The sequence below is a fragment of the Epinephelus fuscoguttatus genome, linkage group LG8 (assembly GCF_011397635.1).
Source record: "Epinephelus fuscoguttatus linkage group LG8, E.fuscoguttatus.final_Chr_v1".
NCBI lineage: Eukaryota > Metazoa > Chordata > Actinopteri > Perciformes > Serranidae > Epinephelus > Epinephelus fuscoguttatus.
The window spans coordinates 31198790-31219759 of NC_064759.1; the positions used below are offsets into that span (position 1 = coordinate 31198790).

Genomic DNA, 20970 nt, shown 5'->3' on the forward strand with positions numbered 1-20970 from the left:
TAACCATCTTGAATTAGCCATATGGCGATATTATTTATACATATATTTATACAGTTGTGTGTCCTGTCTAATATTCATCTTAACTCAACTGTCCAACCTGCTGCATGAGGACATGATAATGACATCACACCCACATCTCACTACACAGAGGAGACAGGTTGTTTCATTGATAGATGTTCTCATAGCCCTCCTAGTTATAAGGTATTTATATGGACAGTACTGTTCCTGCTTTTAGTCTTCGTTCTTTCTTTTTTTTTGGTGTAGCAACTGAAAACCTGATCTTCCAAAAAAAATAATATATAGTCAAACACAGATGTAAGCCTCTCAGTCATCACTTATGGCCCTATAGAAGTGTGTGTTGGTGCATTTTTCTGCAGAATCTCAGCCGTCTGCCTGCATTTTCTTATTTTCTTCTTATTCTCTTGCGTGTGTTGAGACATTTATGGGCGTGTACTCTCACAGCACTCAGGTGAGGTTTGGGCTTTTAGAAAGGTAGCAGCCAGGTGCCAGACTGTAAGCAGCAGACATCCAGGAGACACAGTGCATAAAATATGCAAATATAATGAGACAGAACGCCAAATGACAATGAGTCTGGGGTTCACTTTTGCCAGTGTGTTTGAGGACACTACCCAACAATCCTGCATAGTATACCTTTTAATGATCATTTTTATTGTATATGGTTTATTACTGTAATTACAAAACATGGAGATATGTCATTGTTATCCAGTAGTGACCATAAACAGTATGTATTCCTATACATAGTGACAAATAATGACCTGTAACTGAATCTGTTATGGAGGTGATGTGACGTCACTGTATCACACACATAAAATGTAGAGCAATTATATGTCACATTATCATTTAACAGTGTGCAAGTCACTTTATTAGCAGGAATTGTGTTAAAGGCATATTATTAAAGCCAACTGACTCCCTGTAAGCATCAGCTGTGAGTCTGCCTTTAGCCTGATAGCTTCTGGTTGTGGCCTTGTGTTAGCTTAATTCTGCAAGTATGAGAGTGTGCAGAGCTATTTCCATCATATGCATCGTGGCGGTCTCTGTTAGCATTTTCAGGCTGGTTGACATTGAATTGAGCTCCTATTGTCATTGAAATGATCGTATTTTGCATTTTGCTTTTGCCCTGATGAAACATCATTGTTCTGTCTGCCATGCACAATGCACGTGCTTATTTTTTAGCCCTCCCCAGATAAAATGACCAATCCTTGAATGCCCATTCATTTTTGGCAAGCCACGTCACCTCTTCCAACACTGCACTGCTTTCCTGCTTTCACATGCTACGCCGCTCAGCGTCAGGCCTTGGAGCATGAGCCTGTTACTATAGCAACCTCACAGAAGGACAAAGTAGAGGAGAGGAGGGGGGCGACGCTTACATACAAATGGAGGGCGGGAGCAAGCTAGTGATACTCTCCCCTCAGATTGGCTGATAGGCATCCTCAAACACCGCCCACCCCACTGTGTCATAGTTATCATCATTTCTGCTGCAAAACCCGTGACTGCTGCTGCTCGCTCTCTCTCACTCGCTGATGCTCTGTGTTTATTGAGTCATTGTCAGAGATGCGGTGGGTCCATGTGTAGATCTAGTGCTGTCACTGAGCAAGGAATGTTACAAAAGAGAAGACAACTGGTATAATATGACCTCAGGGAGACTCGGCCAGAGGACAGACTGCCGGGAGCACAGGAAGATGAATTGACAGAAAGCTATAAATGGATGGAGACGTGAGAGGATAGAAGCTGGCACGTTTGCTGAAGCTTTTGAGGGACTGAGGAAAACTAATGGACAGAGAAGATAGAAGACAGATAGAGACCAAAGGATAAAGAGACAGGACAGACTAACAGAAAATGTCAGATTACAACTGACACATTTTGCTGAAACAGTGGGGATTTAACAATGGACAAATGGATGATAAAGTGACAATGTTTTTGTCTGCTGACAAGCGATGACGCAAGTAACAGTTCTGGGGGATGACACGCAGAAACGGCACTGGCACCATCACAGATATGGAGCATATTAACTTGACAGTTTGCTCTTAATGAGTGTGGGACAGAAAGGACATATGATGAGAATGGGCAGACTGTCACCATTAATGACTGTGTGCCAGCTGGTAACTGCTAAGCATGCTGGGATAGCAGAACTGGCCACTGACTGACTGAGTAACGGACAATATCAGTAACTAGGAAGATCCCAGGGTCAAATGGTTGTCTCAAAGCATGCTGGGACATTGGATTTGCCAGAGATGTTACGGCTAAGTATGCTGGGACGTTGGAAACAACACAGCTGTCTGTCAGAGCAGTGAGGATGAACAGACGAGGCCAGGTCAGAGGTCGGAGGTTTGTCAAGGCAGACTACTATGAACTGGACTGGTACTATGAGGAGTGTACTGATGGTAAGACGATGGTTTCACGCATTGACACCTAGTTCTTGAAGAGCTGACGCAAACCACTTATACCTCTGATGTTACTGGCTATGTAGACATGGTACTTTGTGTTGGATAGTTGAACTGAGATATCCTAACACAACAGTGATGGCTTTAGTGTAACTTCTGTGATATTCTGATGGTACCAGAGGTAGACACAAGCTGTCTAGAAACTACACTGACACAACAAGTGAGCTGCTTAGTTCATTAGATCCAGATCACAGCAATAAAGAAACTGAAACAGACTTTATGGTTGAAAGTACTTCCTGGTAGGTAAGTTTGGGATTTCAAAATTCTGCGTTCATAGATGTGAAGTGATATTTTTGATGTGTGTATGTTGTAACACTGTTTGATAACCACTGGCCAGGTTGTATAATGTGTCCCATGCTGACACACAGGCTGAGGTTAACATGAAGAGAGGTGGTGATGGGATTAAGCCTGGTCAATAGGCAGACACATACTCCCAACGTATGAGAACAAAAGTGGATTATAAGCTACTTAAGTTCAAAAAAGATAACAGGCCTTTAGCTAACCCCCCAATGGAGTCAGACTAAACTGATTTCTTTCTGCTAGTCGCCATCAAAGACTGTCCAGAGAATGTGACCTTGTGGAGTGCCACTCACGACACAAGAAAATAATGATGTAACATTAAGGACAAACACAGCAGCATTAAAGCTGTAGCTACAGCAGGCATACAGAAGGTGTTGTAACAGGTGCCCTGTGGTAGCTGAGTCAGTGTGGCTTCTAAAATAGAGCCACAGAGTGGCTTATATGTCTAGCTGTGGGTGTAGGAATTACAAATGGGGATGGATGTGATTCCTGTTTGCAGGTTTTGAATCAGAATAAGAGGGTTGTTTGTGCTGATGTCAGCTACCTTCTTATCACAGCAGCTGAGAACAAGGGAGATACCAGCTGACCTGTAGAGAATCAGGGAAGTCACAGGTAACAAACAGTTTACTGTGAGAAGAAATAAAGATCATCATAAAGATCTTGGCAGCTGGTGGACTGTCTATGTGACAAAGGTGCTGAGAGAAAGGAATCACAGTTTGTCGAGAGACAGTGAGATCAGTGTAATAAACTTAATATCAGGGCATGACATGTTAATGTCAGTTTGTTAGGACTCTGGATTAGCTAAGGTACCGTTGGTGGTTTATCAGGGAAGGGGTGAGGTTGGGGTGTGACTTTGTTATATCCTGACCCTCCCATAGCTACAAATATTTTTCCTTGAGCCTCCCTGGGTGACTGGGGAAAACACATGACCCTTGCTCCACCATAAATAACCAACGACATTTCATAAGCCTACAAATCAATCAAAATACATGCCTGCACACACACACACACACACACACACACACACATCACAGCGTGCACACCACCATTAGCAACATGCGCATATAATGACTGTTTTTCCAAATAAATCATAGCTTAACGCACGTAACAGTGGCAGCAGCGGCCAGAATTATATCAGTAACTTGACAAGGCGGCTGATATTAGATTTAAGAACTTATCCTTTGATAATTGAAAGTTAAAAGTTGTAAATGAAATCCTGAGTGCATAATTATTTTTTTGTTTTTATTTATATATATATATATATATATATATATATGATCTGGTGAGTGGGCAAAATTTTAAATAACACTATTTTAAGATTAGATTTGGTTTGTTTCCATACAGGAGCAATTGTTGCACATGATATGTTCAAGTACTGTTGGAAATTTAAAAATCGACAGATGATTTCTGTTTTTAGAGTTGCGGCTTTGATGAATTATGTATTCTTGGCAATTTTTAGAGAAAGCATGCCTTTCAAACCCACTGGCAATTTGGGGGATTACAGCGTAGTTAAAATTATGACAGAATACAACCTTTAAAGTTGTATGTCCCTCCCTTAACCTGAAATAAAAAAACAAAAGTCCATCCCCAGTAATTAAAAACTTATTTCATTTTGTACCACCTGCTTTGCGCTTATAAATAATGACTAGTCCCCAAAACAAAACTGAAAACCCCACTTATGTCAAGAAAAACAACAACATCATAAACAATAATGAATGAATGAATAAGTATAATGAATAAAAGATCGCTGCAAATCTGTAAATTTGCTCATTAATGGTACAATTTGGTGCAGAGATGTGCATTATGTAATGTACTCCAGTTTCTTATGAGAGCCTGTTGTGTTGTCTAGCAGACCAGCAGTATGTAACCTGTGTGGATAATGATTCTACAGATTGATACACACACACACACACACACACACACACACACACACACAGTCAGGACATGTGGGGGGACTGATGGAGCCTGGTCATGTGACAGCTGTGACTAACAGCAGGCTATAGCAGAGCTTGGTTTATTACCAGCCTCTTGGCACTGTCTCTGGCTCTTCCTGCCTCCTCTCCCGGTACACCTTTCTACTGCTGTCTGTGTCTGTCTCTTGTTGTATCGTGAGGCAGCTTCGTTATGCTCCATGTACTATTGTGCTATGTAATCCATTTCACTCAATGCAGCTATAACTTGCGATAATTGCTTTCCATTTGGCTGGACACAGGTGCATTTCTGTGAATTTGATAGTAGTATCTTTTGGTAGAACAGATCTGTGCATTCTGTGGGAGAGAGTGTGATCTATTAGTTGTTATGTGCACTATATTATGCATTTGTGGCAGGGATGCTCTGTGGAGATTCTTACATAACAGTTGGAGACAGCTCAGCACCTCCTTGATGTGAGCTGTGCAGCTTAAACGTCTGCAATAGTATTTAGCCGAGGCAGCTAGCCCAGGTTTGATTTCCAGTCCTTGGTAATTCGACTTATTTGAAACAGCCTGTTCCTGCTACACACTGACAACAGATTTTATAACTGTAAAACGATGCTGAAATGATCAAATAACCAAATGGCGAGGGGGGTTGGGGGGGGCGGGTCTTTGATAAATCTTCTTGTGAAGTGTGGAGGCAGAAATAGAAAGCAGCTGGTTTGGTGTTATTCTGAGGTACGCATGGGAGGGATGGGGAAGTAGGTTGGCTTATATTTAGCCCAAATGATTTGCATGCTGCTCTAAGCCACCCTTGTCGATAGCAGCCGGCCAAACATTCATTGGCACTTTCAGCAGTCTTCAAAACAAATGGCTGGATGGGTGGAGGGCAACCAGGGCAGAGAAAGGCTGAGAAAGAGGGCAGACAATTCTTCCACTGGGGATGTGACGGGGAGGATAATTATAGGAAACAAGAATGAAGCTGGGAGACAAAACATGGATTTTTATGTCAGCGTTTAATTTGGTTTCAGAAACCAGCACAAATTAATTGTTTTTGAGTGTATAAAGGTTATAGCTTCCAAATTGTAAACATCTCCCCTACATCACATGAGTTTGCATTTTCTTTAGAAGTCCAAACTGTTCACCGGAAGAATTACCCGATCTTGGAAGTTTTGTCACTGTATTTCAGCAACTCAGTCAGCAAGCAGGACGGATAGTAGTTCCCTAGCTTTTGCTGCTCTGTTGGTAATGTTCCTACAGTTTCTGTGCCAAAACACTGAATAGGAATCCAAGAGGTCTGAAGGACAAAAGAAGAGGGATGTAAAGCCTTGGGCCATATCAGACAATCTCGTTTAAGATGGGTGGATTTGTTAATGTAACTGTCAAAAATGTTGTTTGTCGAAATAGCTTGTCAAATTTTGTAATTTTCTCCCAGACAGTTGTACAAAGCATGTCAACAGAGACATTTCAAACAATTTAGGTGAGAACTGGGAGAGTGTATGAAAGGGACAACGGAAAACCAAGTGGAGTGGAAAGAGTGAATGTGACCAGAAAAGCAATGGGAGAGGGAAAACAGTACGTTGAAGCCCTGAGCGGTGTTTGTCCAGGACTCCTTTGTTGCCTGCAGCATTGCATCCATAGGACCATTGAGCGGAGTTACTCAAGCATGCAGGACGGTACTGAGCTGGCATCAGTTTTCTAGACCAATTACAGTAATTATAACACTTGAGCAGTGACTAATGAGCAGAAAATTGGGTTGCTTTGATGCGTCCCATATTCATTTATAAAAGATTGGGTCCTGTTGGTTGGACTGGCTCATCTTAAATAGACATGTGACTCCAACATACATTTCTTTTGTCATTATGCATGTGAAAGCCAAAGTCTTGACAATATGAAGGTGTATTATGGTAATAATTCTCAAAAACAGTAACATTTCTTACAGTTTATTAAAATGTACGTAGACCAGCATGCAGGATGATACTCAATGGTGTTTGTGAAACCGTTACAAAGACTCAACTCATGGTTCCATATATTTAAAGTTGACTGTCAGGGAGACTGGCTTGTGGATACAGGTTTAAAGTTTGACATTGAACTCTTCATTTTGTGTCCATTTTCCATAAGCTCCTACTGAAGGTGCTGCATGGTCCGGCCAGTCTTTTCTTGCATTTAAAGTTGATAGTAACAGTCTTTTTGCGCCAGTTTTCAGGGCAGTGGTTTTAAAAGCTTTTTCTGTATTCAGTATATATGGATATATATGGATTTAGAGCTTTAAGATCTATTCATAGTCTCCTGAGAAAGAAAAGCCCATTTTCTCATCACTTCAGTTTAGCTCAGTGGTTGACAGTGTGCACTCTTGGCTAGCAGGTCTAGGATTTGGTTTTAAACTCTGAGAGCATAAAGATAAGTGTACTCTCTAAGAACTAAGGATGAGGGGAAAAATCGGAGCAGCATAGTATTGCAATATTTTTTCGTGGTGATATTGTGTCGAGTATTGATTTTTTTTTATCATGTATATTATAGATCTCATGAATACTAATTCAACTTTTAGTAGCCTACTGGAATAATAAAATCAATTGCTTTTTCAGTCCACTACATACATACACATACAGATACATTTGCTGCAATAAAAATGAAAACTGAAATAAAAACTTTATTTTCTTAGATAAAACGGATGATGACAAAGTTTTCCTTTGGAGACAAAATTTGCAGTTGATAAAAGGTAGTAAATCGCAATATACTTTATCACAACACATTTTAAAAAATTATCATGTCGTGGTGCCTCTAGTGATTGCCACCCCTACTCAGAACCCTGCCTGTGTAACGGCTGCTTCTGATCTGGAAATGGTTCCTGCCAGAACTCTCCAGGAAATGTGTTGGCATTTTAGCACTTCTGGTTCCCTCGTCCTTTTGTCAATGGGTTCCCGGAATGGGTTTTTACTTAGATGCCTGAGGTAAGGACTGTGGTTTACACAAGCTTAAGATACTTTCACATTTTGTTCTACGACATAAGATATGTCATTAACTTCCTGCTTGACCCACTAAAAAATGTGGGTGTTCCTGCACCATTCTATTTAGGCTTCTATATCTATTATAGGAATTGTATGGTAATTATATTTTTCTGCACACAATAAATGATTGTTTATTTTTTTATTCAAGAGTAATTGGGGGGAGGAAAAATGCTTAAACTGTCCATTTTATAGATGTTTGTCTGTCGTCATGACTTGACAGTATGGTGCATATTGTAAAAGCTTTGAATATCCCATTATTCATTTGATGGGGCTTCAGCCTTTTAGCCCCGATTAAGTTTGCTGGCCCATAAATCTCACCTGATGATACAGGTGGGAGGTGAAATATTTGTAAAAACATTCACCGATAAAGGTTTTGCTGTGACTGGCACACCCTGGAAACAGGTGCAGGTCTGTTATTGTTTGCTTTGCCCTATTGTCACCATAGAGGCCTTGCCAGGACTGTACCAAGTTACTTTCACTTGTGGGGGGGGGGTGTAAAATGACATGCTACCACTGGACTTGAAGTTCACCTGAGAAACAGGTGTCTCTCTCAGCCCTGATTGGCTGCTGTTGGTGCCAGCCTAAACCATTCCGACCATTTAAGTGGAAAATGTTGAAATGGGTCAACAGGTTGAGGATTATAGGGTTAAAGATAAATATCGCAGATTACTATTAATGCGCTCATCTGTTGTGTTAAATCTATTTTAACCTAGTTTTGTGACTTTAAAGGCTAATGGGCAGCCTCCTCTGTAGTACATGTCCGTGTCCAACCCCCTGTCTGCATTAAAGTGGAGTAGGCCATTTACTCACCAGTCACAGAGGAGACGGGGAGGAGTCAGGTTATCTGGTTTTCTCGCAGAGCTTCCTCAGGGGACAAATGACACACACACTTTTAGAAACTCACTCAGCAGACACTGTATGGCACTCGACAGATAAACACAGACAGACCTTGCCAGTGATGTACAATGGAGTGTTTAGAGAGACACATTTTATGCACACCTACTGTCCTCTTTGGAACAAACACTTTGTTAGATGTGGACTTTCACATCTAGGCACACACAGATTAGGTATTGATTCAAGATTAAAACACACACCCACACCCACAAATGCACACAGCGCAGGTAGGAGACATGGCATTGCACCTGCAGGCTTTGTGGTTTAGTAGATAGCCTTAGTGCCGGAGTGGACGATGGCTCTGCTCTCAGCTGCTGGTACTGGGGACGAGCTGGAGTACTCCAGCCAGCCAGAGGAGGATGAGGAATTTCTTTGTCTACCCAGTCATGGGAGCATGGAGCAGGAGGAAGAGGAGGATGAGGAAGAGTATGTCTGTCTTCCCAGTCATGGAAACACAGATCAGGAGGAGGAAGAGGAGATGGATGAAGAGCAACAGGTTCTGTGTGAAGGTAGTTTGTGGTCTGCTTAGTAATCGAGGGCATCATCTCTATTGTGCTGTTCCTCTTGGTTCTCTGTAGTCTTTGTGCTAGCTTGCTCAATGTGTCTGACCTTCGTAGTGAGTTATTTTCAGTCTTAATTAATTTGTTATGAAGCTATGTAGATTGTGAAAGGAATTACAAGATACCTGTGTAACCCTTTAAATGGTTTACTGTCTCCTGTGGGCTGTGGCTATGTGCTGCAGGTGCACTACCTCAGGTAGCTGTTCTCAGCACAGCTTGTGCATGCTGTTTTGACATGTTCAAATATGGGCTTGGCTCTTTATCCCAGCTGTCACTTCAAAACCAAGTACCACAATTTGTTTAAAAATGCACAAAGATTCTTGCTTAGTATTTAGCTCGAGTTTAATTACTGTGGGATTCATTTCAGGGTTGAGTTACTATTCTGAATTGTTTACAGGCATGGTTAGAAAGACAGCTGAAAGACAGAGAGAGACAGGGGCTGATGATGACACAGAAGGACGAGCATTTTGAGAGATGTGTATACAAACTACAGGTGCAGTCTCATGCAGGTACAACGGAGGACTCTTCAGTATTTGGTCGACTGAAAATAAACTGCTAAAGTGAGATTTTATCACAAAATATGCATGAATAGAAGAAAGGAAAACATGATTGGGTCACTTTGTAGTATTTGTAAGAAGTATTTGGGTCAGTGCATGAGACACAGAGGTTACTGTGGCATAAACATGGTTTTATAGTGGCAATAAGGGTCAATATCAACATGGGTCCAATAAGGAAATGGTACTCAATGGTACATACTTGCATTTTATTACATATTGACAGTCCATTTTGAAAACCAGGCTGTATTTGGGATATTGATTAGAATAACAAGCTCCTTTCTGTCCGTTGTCTTGGTGTTAGTTTGCTGTCCTTGAACCGTTGTGTTGTCTGTTGCCCAGTAGCAACAGGGTAGCCAGAACTCCAGATGTTTGGCTCCATCAGCCCCCCTGCAGACAACCAAGAGTTTGCTAATAGGTCCTTTATTGAGTAATTACATTTCAACTCAGGACTCTGAGTTATTAAACTTATTTGTAAAGGCAGAACCCATATAGTTCACCTGTTGTGATCTGCACGGGTGCTTTTGAATTAAACTAACTTCATCGTCCTCCTGACACAAAAAGAAAGAGAGGGAGAGACGGTGAGTGAGTGCATCAGTCTTCAGTTACAAGCTCCTCGTATAAAACACCAAGAAAACATCCAGATCACATTCCAATATTAAGTTACACATCCTTTTACGTAACCTACATCTTCCTCCTCTAACCGGTCTTCACTTTTTCCTTCACCACCCATTTATGACCAAAGTGGAGTACTAACATAAATCAGTAAGAGAATATTGCATTACTTTGAAGAGCAGGGAATTACTGGATTTTATGGAATCAACCTGATTCCTTCTGTCTGCACATTATGTTTACACAGCAACAAGTAGAGGTGAAGTAAAATGTCCACTGTCACTATCAAAGCTCTCCAGTGGCATATAAGCATCCATTAATTATTTTTAGTTGGACCCTTATTGATCCAACTTGGGCGGAGGGTTACCATGGAAATAAATCAGCATGAGGTTCTATAGAAAGAAACCAGATACACACACACACACACACACACACACACACACACACACACACATACAGACAATGTGACAGGTAAACAGGCTGCACTTTGTGCTATCAAGTGTACAATCTCATTAGAGGTCAGATAGCAAACAGATACAAGTGATGCATTGTTGTGTGTATGTGTCTTGCACGTAAACATAATGTATGCATGTTTCCTGGCTGTTACCATGCTGGTTCGTTCCCTGGGCAACACTCTGTGCCCTAACAGGTCACCCAGGAGAGAAGGTTATGTGTATGGATGTTTTTCTGTTAGTTTGTTTTTGCATGGTCATGTCTGTGTGGCTTCACTGTGTGTGTCTGTATCATGGCCATATACTTGCAAAACTAAGGGGTTCTGGTGCTATTTAGCAAATGCCAGCATGCTAACATGCTAAACTAAGATGTTGAGCATGGTAAACATCATACCAAACAGACCTGCTGGCATGGCTGCAGATGATTTGTGCAGTCCCCTGTTTAACTAGAATTTCTGCATCACCTCTTAGGTATTTATAGTCCCGAGTTGTTTGATGAGTGATGGATTTATAGAGGAAAACTGCTCAGAAACCTTTTGGTAAAAATGAATATCAATCAACAAAATGCCTCTGTGAAACTGGTCAGTGTCATCTGGGCTCATTTGACATTGTCTTGTTGGAAAAGAGCAACCCATTTAATAATGAATAACGATGGGAAATATCATTAACCAAAGCAGAGCCAACTGAGGCCTTGTGTCCAGTAGCCATACAGTACACTGTCTGTGGTGTATGAGGATATGAAAATATATTGTTTGCATTGGCCAGCTCTGTTTTGCATTGTGGGAGGCCTCTGAGTTGGCTCTATTGTGTACGTGTTTGATGCGACATTTGTGTTTCTAAACTTGAGTAAAACATTAATCCTGTGGAAAGTGAAATAGTTAAATGGTTCTTTGTTGTCATATTATCTGGCTTTGCTTCCTGGTACTGTATGACACATCATGCTATGTTGGACATAACACCTCCAGACAGTGTAGCATCACACACCTTCTCTCTCCAACTGACAGTGTTAAAAGTGACTAATAACACTGTTCAAAAATAAACATCCTCATACTCTGGTATATCCCCACCCAGTCATTTTATCCACACTGACGTGGGAATGTAACTTCAAAACAACTCAAACCAATTGGGCAACACATTTTCTAATGGGCCAATAAAACCACTCCTAAGGAGCAGAGAAAGTGCTTTTGTTGTTTTCCTCAGAATCCCTGTCCCCGTCATAAGACAGGAGGCTCATACAGTTACAATTGTGATGTATTCTGACACTGTTTTAACTTCCAGTCGAAATTGAAGCGATTAAAGTCAGAGCTTTGTATGAGGACGTGAAGAGTTGATAATGAACTTGTGCTCATAGCTGAAATAGCAGTTCTGGGGTGTGGTTTCTCACCGTCACCACTGACTCGGCATTCAGTTGCTTATCTTTTCTGAGTCACCAGGTATGAAGGTTGATTAATTGTGGGCTGTAAGGTGTACTTGAGTGTTGCATGTAGGTGTGCACTTCTTGGGAATATTACAGGATTCACGAACTGACAACAGGAAAATAGATTGCAGGGTAAACAGGCACAAGCTGCACATAGCAATGTTTAGAAGCACTAAGCTTTTTATATAATCTTGAGTTAGGTAATCCAGAATTAATACTTAGATGACTAAAACTAATGCACTTCTTCCATTCTATATCAATGAAGACAGAATAAATATTGGAAAAAACTTTCTTTCTTTATCATGCAATACAATATAACACTAAGTTTATTAAAGCTGTTTGATCAAAAACATAAGATTATGAACTTAATAAAGATAGGATTTATTGTAGGGCAGTTGTGTTGGGCCACATAGGCTTTAGGTGGGAGACTTCTTAGGCAGGTTAATGCCGTATTCAAAAAGCTACACATAAGTTATTGTGTACCCTACATCTGTTGTTTCCAACTGGTCCAGCCATGGGATCCATATTTAGCATCATACTTGCGTTTGGCCATGTTGTCGAGCTAGTTTGCTGTCCCCGCCAAGTAGCTGTCCATTATTCACTCATTCAATAGCAAGAAATGGCACTTCAGATTAAAAACTCTGTGCTGGAAATTCACTGTACTTAAAAATGATGTGTGTTTTTTACAGACTTGATGTGTTTGTGAGTCACTGGTTGTCCATTCAGAATGGACTCGCGACCCACTTTTGGACTGCGACCCACCAGTTGGGAACCACTGCCCTACATTATATGCTACTACATGGTTTTAAATACTGTTTATGTGGATCAAAAGTTGATTTTTAACCATGATTCATGCATTTGAAAACCTAGTACAACTGAGTAGTGTTGTCAAAAATATCTTTTTATTGATTCATATTGATACTGAATATTTGAAATGGTTTCAATACCCATTTTCCACAGTATCGATAGACTGGTACCAGCTGAGCTTTCTCACTGTCTCTCATTCTTAAAGAGTTTACTACAGTCCATTCTGCTGTTCTCTGCTATAAACCAAGACAAGAAAAGTCTTCATTGTCAGGTTATACCCGTTATTGAGAATGGTATCCAATATGAACATTTTGTAGGTATTGTATCGAAGTTGAAAATGTACAGAGATATATCCTAAATTTTGTCACCTGTAGACATTACATATTGCATACCTTTTATCCCAAAATACATTGTGAGCCCATATGATTTAGAGTGCAGAAAGCTGACGGTGCTTCAGCAATGGGAGTCCAATCATACAACCTAAATACTGTAAAGGAGAGCTGAAGTCGCTGTCGCACCAACATGATGCCTGGGATGAATGTTAAATGGTCATGATTTTATTAAATGGTTTACTATTGTTATTTATCGTTAACAGAATCTGCTGCTCAGTAGTTTTCTGTTGGGAATTTAATATTGATCCTTTCTTTCTCTTTGTGTCTGTGCAGTGCTGTGTGCTGACAGAGTGGGCCAGATGACGAAGACCTACAGTGACATTGATGCTGTCACTCGGCTGCTGGAAGAGGTAAGATCATGTTGAGAAAGAGCAGTTAAAGTAGAAAAAACATTAAGTATATGCAGACCATGGGGCACATTGGTTAAATGTTATTATGCGGTCTGATAGTCTTAACACAGGCTGCTTCATGAGGCGCACGGCAAAGGATGTTTGATGGAACCACATCATAAAAGTAGCTGCCGACAGCTGATATTCAAATCTAAGTGAACCACATCAGCTGCCTGTGAGGAGTTCAGCTGGCTTTCTCTGCATAAATAAAAAATGTGAATGGTGCCATTGTTAAAGGAACCATGACGTTCAACAGCAAGCCATCAAGCTATTGACTAAACATGGCATTTAAAGATGTCCTAGTATCATCAAACAAACTGTGTACGCCCTGTTAGAGATCATTGTACTGAAGTTAACTTCCTTTAGAAGACAATGCATTAATATCCTCTATTCAGAGTTTTGTAAGCTAAGCTGAACCTCCAGATTTATATAGGTGTGGACTTTTGTGTTGCTCAGTAGCACATAAATGTCCAGTGATATTGTTATTGATTGCACCAAGACGTGCAGAAGAAGAGGAGTGCCTGCTTGGAAGTCTTTTGTACATGTTAATAATGCACTTTTAATTATAGTTCAGTGTGAGATGGTGGGAGTGTCCTGCGGCTCCAGGGTTTGCACTCACAATAGATTTGTGTAGTTGTAGGCAGTAAGATGTTGAGGTATTACTGTAGGTGTCCTTGTTAAAGGAGACTGTAATGGTTCTTGTTGAGTAATGTGTGGACATTATGTTGTGTCTCTGTCACCCTCTGTTGTTTATTTCTTCATTCCCAGTGGTTGCAGACTTGAGTCCACCCTCATGTTTTAAATTGGATGATGCAGCTTGTCCTACGCATTCATTATTCCCAGAGGACAAATTTACACTGCTGTCATTTTAAAGGAATAGCTCAACATTCGGGAACCTTGTTAGTTCACTCTCCTGGATAGTTAGATGAAAAAACAACCTATTGAATATCAAGCAGGAGCCAGCAGCCACCTCCGGAGGTGGTCTGAGTACAGCTTTCAGAGAACACAGACTTTCAGATGGGTCTCAGTTCTCTTGGAGTGCTCACGCACTGTATGTGGAGTCTGTGTAGAGGGCTAAAAAGGACCAAGTGTGAAAACACCCTAAGACTGGAAACAGGGAAACTGCTAGCCTGGCTTTGTCTGAAAGCAAGACCTGTATCAGTGTCATCTAACTCATGGCAAAAAAAACAAATACACATTTTCCCAAAAGGTCAAATTATTCCTTTAATATCTGTAATGTTTGTAGCTGTTTTGCTGTTAAAACACTTATATCTTTATCCCGGTGCAGAAAGAGCGTGACTTGGAGTTAGCAGCTCGCATCGGACAGTCACTGCTGAAGAAAAACAAAGCCCTCAGTGAGAGGAACGAACTGCTGGAGGAGCAAGTAGAGCACATACGAGAGGAGGTAGGGACACAGCGGGTGTGCTTCTGTATTTGGTGATCAAATATGACTTGTAGAATCGCTGTTTTTACTTTAACCATCCTCTGTCTTCATCTATCCTTCAATGTTTCCACGCACAGGTGTCTCAGTTGCGTCATGACTTGTCCATGAAAGATGAGCTGTTACAGTTTTATACCAGCGCTGCCGAGGAGAGTGAGGGGGAGTCTACCACCTCCACACCGTAAGCTTCCTTTCATTCACCTGTTCTCCTCACCTTTCCTCTTCTCCTGAGTTAAACATTATGCAGTGCTGTTATGTAATGAAATCCAAGTCCAGTGCAAACAAACACGCATTAAAAACACTCCCTACTTAACCTTTCATAAGCTGTGTGAGGCATAAGAACATGTACCGGTGATTTGAGAAAGCTGATAGAAAATATAAATAGAGGTATTTGTTTGAAACTACATTTTTATTTCCTTTCTAATTAATGTATTCCGAATTATGTATTCATTGTAAGTATGAGTGTCTTTGTCACAATTTACACACCATTTTTGCACACAGAGGCCGTTAACACTACTGAAAATAATGGGCATTTCACACTGTTTTGTAGCATAGTAATGGATGATTGATTGAACTGCTGATTAACGTTTCCCTCTCGCGTGTGTGTGTGTGTGTGTGTGTGTGTTTACAGTGTGCGTCCCAGTGAAACCAGTGTGTCAACTCCAGTTAGTTTCCCTCTCGACTCTTTGCAGAAGAAACTCAAAGATCTGGAAGAAGAAAACAAATCACTGCGATCTGAGGTACACACACTCACACATACACGCTCAGTGTTTTTTATGAATGGTTTATACATTAAGGAACACATTTTCTGCTCACAATAAATCTATATTAATGCATGTATTACTTTCTAAAGTACAATTGCATGAAGTTATTATTTTCTAAATCTATTAAAACCACATGTAATAGTGAGCGACATCAAAGTTCAAGCCATGAATAATGACCATTAAAATCTGATTTGTTTAATTTAGTTTGTCGGCAGGAGTACTGTTTTCATTATAATGTCAAACAGAATAAGCCTGACCTTCTGGATTTCCTTAAAGAAGAAGTTATTTATTATAATGATTAATAATCTCTGCTGTGTGAGGTATTGATTATTAATGTCTGTGTGTTTCTTCAGGCCAGTCACCTGGAGACAGAAACCATCTCCTACGAGGAGAAAGAGCTACAACTTGTAAATGACTGTGTCAAAGAACTACGTAAGTACTGGACTGTCTGGAGCCATATTATGCTCAATGTTATATTTGTCAGCTGCTCTCTCACTCTGTAAATGCAGTGAGGCAGTATAGAGGCATTTTTGTGATGGATTTTCAGTCGTGATTCACACCTGTTGATGTTTCCAGGTGATGCCAACGTGCAGATTTCCTCTCTGGCTGAAGAGCTGGCCAGGAAGACTGAGGACGCCTCCAGACAGCAGGAGGAGATCACACACCTCCTCTCCCAGATAGTAGACCTCCAGAAAAAGGCCAAGATGGTACAGTACAGTTTATGGGTTATCTATATTTTGTCTTATAAAAGGGGAGCAACAGCCATTTTTAAACATTGATAGCCAATCAGTACCTCTTGTTTTGGACCTGACCAAAAGTAAATGTTTTTTGTCGTGAGATTTATTCAGAACCATTGACTATATTTGGGACGACAATTATATTTAAGTGGGATGAACTCCTTTTTGATCTTTTACTTTCAACATCTACAAATATTAAAACAAAATACTTATAGGAATACTGAGTGTAGCTGCCAGAAAAGCAGTTACAAAGAAATGGCTTCAGCCAGATGCCCGTCTGTAAAGGACTGGTATGTTATCATTCATGAAATCTTTGTAATGGAAAGAATAACCTTACCAGTGAGGCTTCAGGAAACTAAATTTGAGGAAATTTGAAAGAAGTGGAAAAAGTATAATTACCCCAAATGCCCTTCTTTTGTTTAAATATGTTCAACTCTTCATTCGTATTCAGTTATCTCAAATGCATGTACTATGTTTGTTTTTTAATTTTTACATTTTAAAAAAAACTAAAAAAAAAAAAAAAAGGACCATACTAAAGATGACTGTGTGGCTGTTGCTTTTGGAAATGGATAATAATCTGGAAGCTCTGTAACATCATGGAAAAAATACTGCAGTCTGCTCATGTACACGCATATTCTAAGGGTGTGCCAGGAAACCATTGGTATTGGCAGCTTCATCACAGTAAACAGTTACTGTCTGTCAGTAGCGGTATGAATGGAGTATAGAATACAGTTTGCAATATAAACAAACAATGTTAACTATAAACACCTATAGGAGAGGAAACTGTCATATCTATCTGACTTCTTTCATCTTCAAGTCTTTATAATATATGCAAGTGTTGTCCTTTAAAACTGAGCAGCCAGCCTGTAGTTTCCACAGTCAGAACAGCACACCAGTTAAGGCATTCCTAACCATTTCCATCTGTGCTCTACATAATCAACAAACGTCTAATACTGTATCCATGGCATTAGGTATATCTAATGATAGCTTACACTATTATTACTTAGCTATCAAAGCATAATGTCACATCTGTTGCTAGCCACTATTCCCCTGAGTGGGAGGACTGATACAACATGCACTGAAATTCTGTCATGGATTTCTCTATACATGTTTATTCTTAACATAAAAGTGACAGCATGTTTGTTTATAATGCTAATACTGAAATACTACACTCCATTCATATTTCCACTGGCAAGCAGTAACTGTTTACTGTGACGATGCTGCCACCTGGTGGTTTCCTGGTGTGCCCTCGCAATATGTGCCTACATGATGAGGTTGCAGTATTTTTTTCCATCATGCCATAAAGCCTCCAGGATAAAATCAATTCAATTTTTAATGACCATTGCTCCCCTACAAAGCCTGTGTGCAGTGCAATGAAGCAGAGACTGAACACACTGGACTCAGTGATTTTCAGTTTGATCTTATTTCACCTGGGGTTTTTGTAGTATGCCGTGGAGAACGAGGAGCTGACTCAGCACCTAGGTGCAGCCAAAGATGCCCAGCGACAACTCACTGCTGAAGTAAGGCAATCTAACACATGCTGACTACTCACACTATCAATATACCGCGATAGTCGTGGTGCTATTATAGCATTATATGTGATATATCTGATATTAATAGCACAATCCAGATCATAATATAACAATTGCAGTATTGCTGTGTGGTCCAGTGTGTAAACTAGAGCTTCTTTGAATCAAACCTGTTCAACCATACACCAGTTACATCATATACCTGTCAGTTTCAGTTAATGTCTATACTTAAAACTACACTATAAAGTGCTTTTAACTAAATCCATAACGAAAACATGTTTTTCTAAGTTTCTTCTCATCTCTTTCCAACTTTTCCCCTCCTCCAGTTGCGAGAGTTACAGGATAAGTATGCCGAGTGCATGGAAATGCTTCATGAGGCTCAGGAGGAGCTGAAGAACCTGAGAAATAAAACTTTACCACTCAGCACACCGAGGCGTTTCCATTCTCTTGGTCTGTTCCCGATGGTGAGCTCACATTCTTTGTCAGCATCGCAGCGTCTCTGTGGTCTCAGCTGCTACAAAATAATTTCAACCTTTTTTTCCCCTCATTTTCTTTCCAGGACTCTCTGGCAGCAGAAATAGAGGGCACCATGAGGAAGGAACTTCAGATGGACGATCCAGATGTAGAAGAGCAGAGGTATATAACCTGAAATGAAATCACAGATAAAAGGTTGTTAACTTAATAGTGAAATGTTCAGGGGTTGATATATTAAATATTTAAAATGAGTACATACGCAATCATGTTTCTCCAGACTGCACCCAAAGCGAGTGTTCCAGACGGTGAAAAACCTGAACCTGATGCGTCAGCAGCGTTCATCGCTGGCCCCCTCACCCCTCAACATCCCAGGCTCCAACCAGACATCATGCCTCACCTCAGGGCTCTCCAGCAGGGTGGGCACGCCGCGCTCCAACTCTATATATGGTAGCGAGACAGGAAGTGGGATCATCCTGGACAACAGGACAAGCAGTATCCTGGAGTGTCCAGACGATGGGTATGGATCGGTAGACTCTGCAACACATGTTTTAGATTTTTGTACTGTATACTTTATAGTGTCTGGCTCTGTTTGTTTCCTGTTTCTTCTTCAATGTCTCCAGTAACGACAGGGACGCCATTTTATCATGTGTTTCTATTTTTATTTATTTGTGTTTGGTAACCTTGGTGTTTATTTCTACAACTCCTGCCTTTTTATTATCCAACACAACAGGGACTAACTGAGCTTCACAAAATAATGAAACAGAGAGAGAGAGAGACATACTGCTTTTAAAAATCTTCACTGAAACCCAACAATGTCAACTGTGTCCCCCTCCCCAGGTCAGAGGACTCTAACAAGCGGCCCCCTGGAACCCCAGGGACCCCGGGCAGCAGGGACCTGGAGGCAGCCCTGCGGCGTCTGTCGCTCCGTCGTGACAACTACCTCTCAGAAAAACGCTTCTTTGAAGATGAGAGGGAGAGAAAGCTGGCTTACCTGGCCAAAGAGGATGAAAAGGGAGGCGAGGGGAGTAGCGGAGGCCCGGGGACACCGATGGAGAGCCTGTTATCGCTGTGCTCGCATCCCTCATTAGGAAGTGTCTGGTCAGGGTACTCCTTCACAGCGAGATCCTACCTGCCGGAGAAGCTGCAAATTGTAAAGCCGCTAGAAGGTGATTATTCCTCTCAGAGAGACAAGTATTCTAACCCTCCACATAATGACAAACAGAATCAAAATCAGAATGCCTCGCACAATGAAAATGAACATTTTCAGAAGGCACAGAATTCAAACAGTAGATTTCTCCACACTCAGATGACTCAGACACAATCACAGATCCAACGCCAAGCCCTTCAGAACCAGCAGCAGAATCAGTATCTGATTTTTCATCACCGCAATCCGTCCAAAATCTTTCTGAGTGCCTCACAGGATCCAAAGATCCTGCAGAGGAGCTCCAGTTTGTCTGACCTGAGCAGCCTGCCTGTCTCACAGCCTCACCTCAGAGCTCCGTTGGCTTTAGTCACAGGCCTGCTGGAGGTGGTGGAACAACAGGAAGATAGTTTAAATCTCCAGCACTCATTTTACTTCAGACACACACAGCCACGCTGCTGGTTTGAAATATAGACGACAGGCTGCTGCTGTATGATGCTGGTTTGATGCATATACGTTATCAAAAAGCCATTAACACCTGTTAATAATTTATATAGAGAATTTTGCTGTATATTTCTTTTCAAATCAGATCTGAGTGGTTGTTTTTCTTAAATTTCAGAAATTTAAACGTGGCATTTTCTATATATCCCTGTGTGGTATGGTTTACAGTTTCATACCAATGTCAGCACATTTTACAAAATAGCCTGTTTCCAGTGTTACATTTATCACAAACCCAACCCAAAAGATGAGCACTTTACACTGTTTCCTGCAGTGAGTAGTCAGTGTGTGTGGTATTTTTAAAAAATGTGTATTTTAATACAAAAGGTTTTCTAATGCCTCAAATTTTGTAGAGGATGATTAGTATCATATGATTATTTATTTTCATACCATTTTGGTTGTGGAGTTTGTAGATTTGAATTGTGGATGTATTTGCTGCCAGAAATTTTTCCCACACAATGATATCCTTGTTACAGATACAGTACAGAGCAGACGGCAGTTAAGATATGATTGTGTCCCATTATATCCTAACATTGTTGGGTTGGCCAAAAAAAACAACTGACAGCCCTAAACCTAAAGATACTTTTTAATTGTACATGTGCAGTGTGTTGCCTTTCAAGCATTTATTG

At 40.8% G+C, this 20970-nt stretch overlaps 1 protein-coding gene across 5 annotated transcripts in view; it reads left to right on the plus strand.

The window, feature by feature from the left end:
• trak1a (trafficking protein, kinesin binding 1a) overlaps positions 1 to 20970 on the plus strand; it is a 46102-nt gene that overhangs the window by 12940 nt on the left and 12192 nt on the right. For 3 of the 5 annotated variants that reach the window (XM_049583522.1, XM_049583523.1, XM_049583520.1), the window contains exons 3-13: positions 13642 to 13718; positions 15046 to 15162; positions 15279 to 15379; positions 15830 to 15938; positions 16316 to 16394; positions 16539 to 16669; positions 18145 to 18219; positions 18555 to 18692; positions 18788 to 18864; positions 18980 to 19219; positions 19540 to 19868. In XM_049583522.1, coding sequence (XP_049439479.1) covers positions 13668 to 13718; positions 15046 to 15162; positions 15279 to 15379; positions 15830 to 15938; positions 16316 to 16394; positions 16539 to 16669; positions 18145 to 18219; positions 18555 to 18692; positions 18788 to 18864; positions 18980 to 19219; positions 19540 to 19868 — 1447 coding nt within the window. In that variant the 5' untranslated portion in view covers positions 13642 to 13667. Of the gene's footprint in view, positions 1 to 1545; positions 2403 to 8575; positions 9084 to 13641; positions 13719 to 15045; positions 15163 to 15278; positions 15380 to 15829; positions 15939 to 16315; positions 16395 to 16538; positions 16670 to 18144; positions 18220 to 18554; positions 18693 to 18787; positions 18865 to 18979; positions 19220 to 19539; positions 19869 to 20970 lie in introns of those variants that run through there. The other 2 variants (XM_049583521.1, XM_049583519.1) reach the window with 2 other exon arrangements.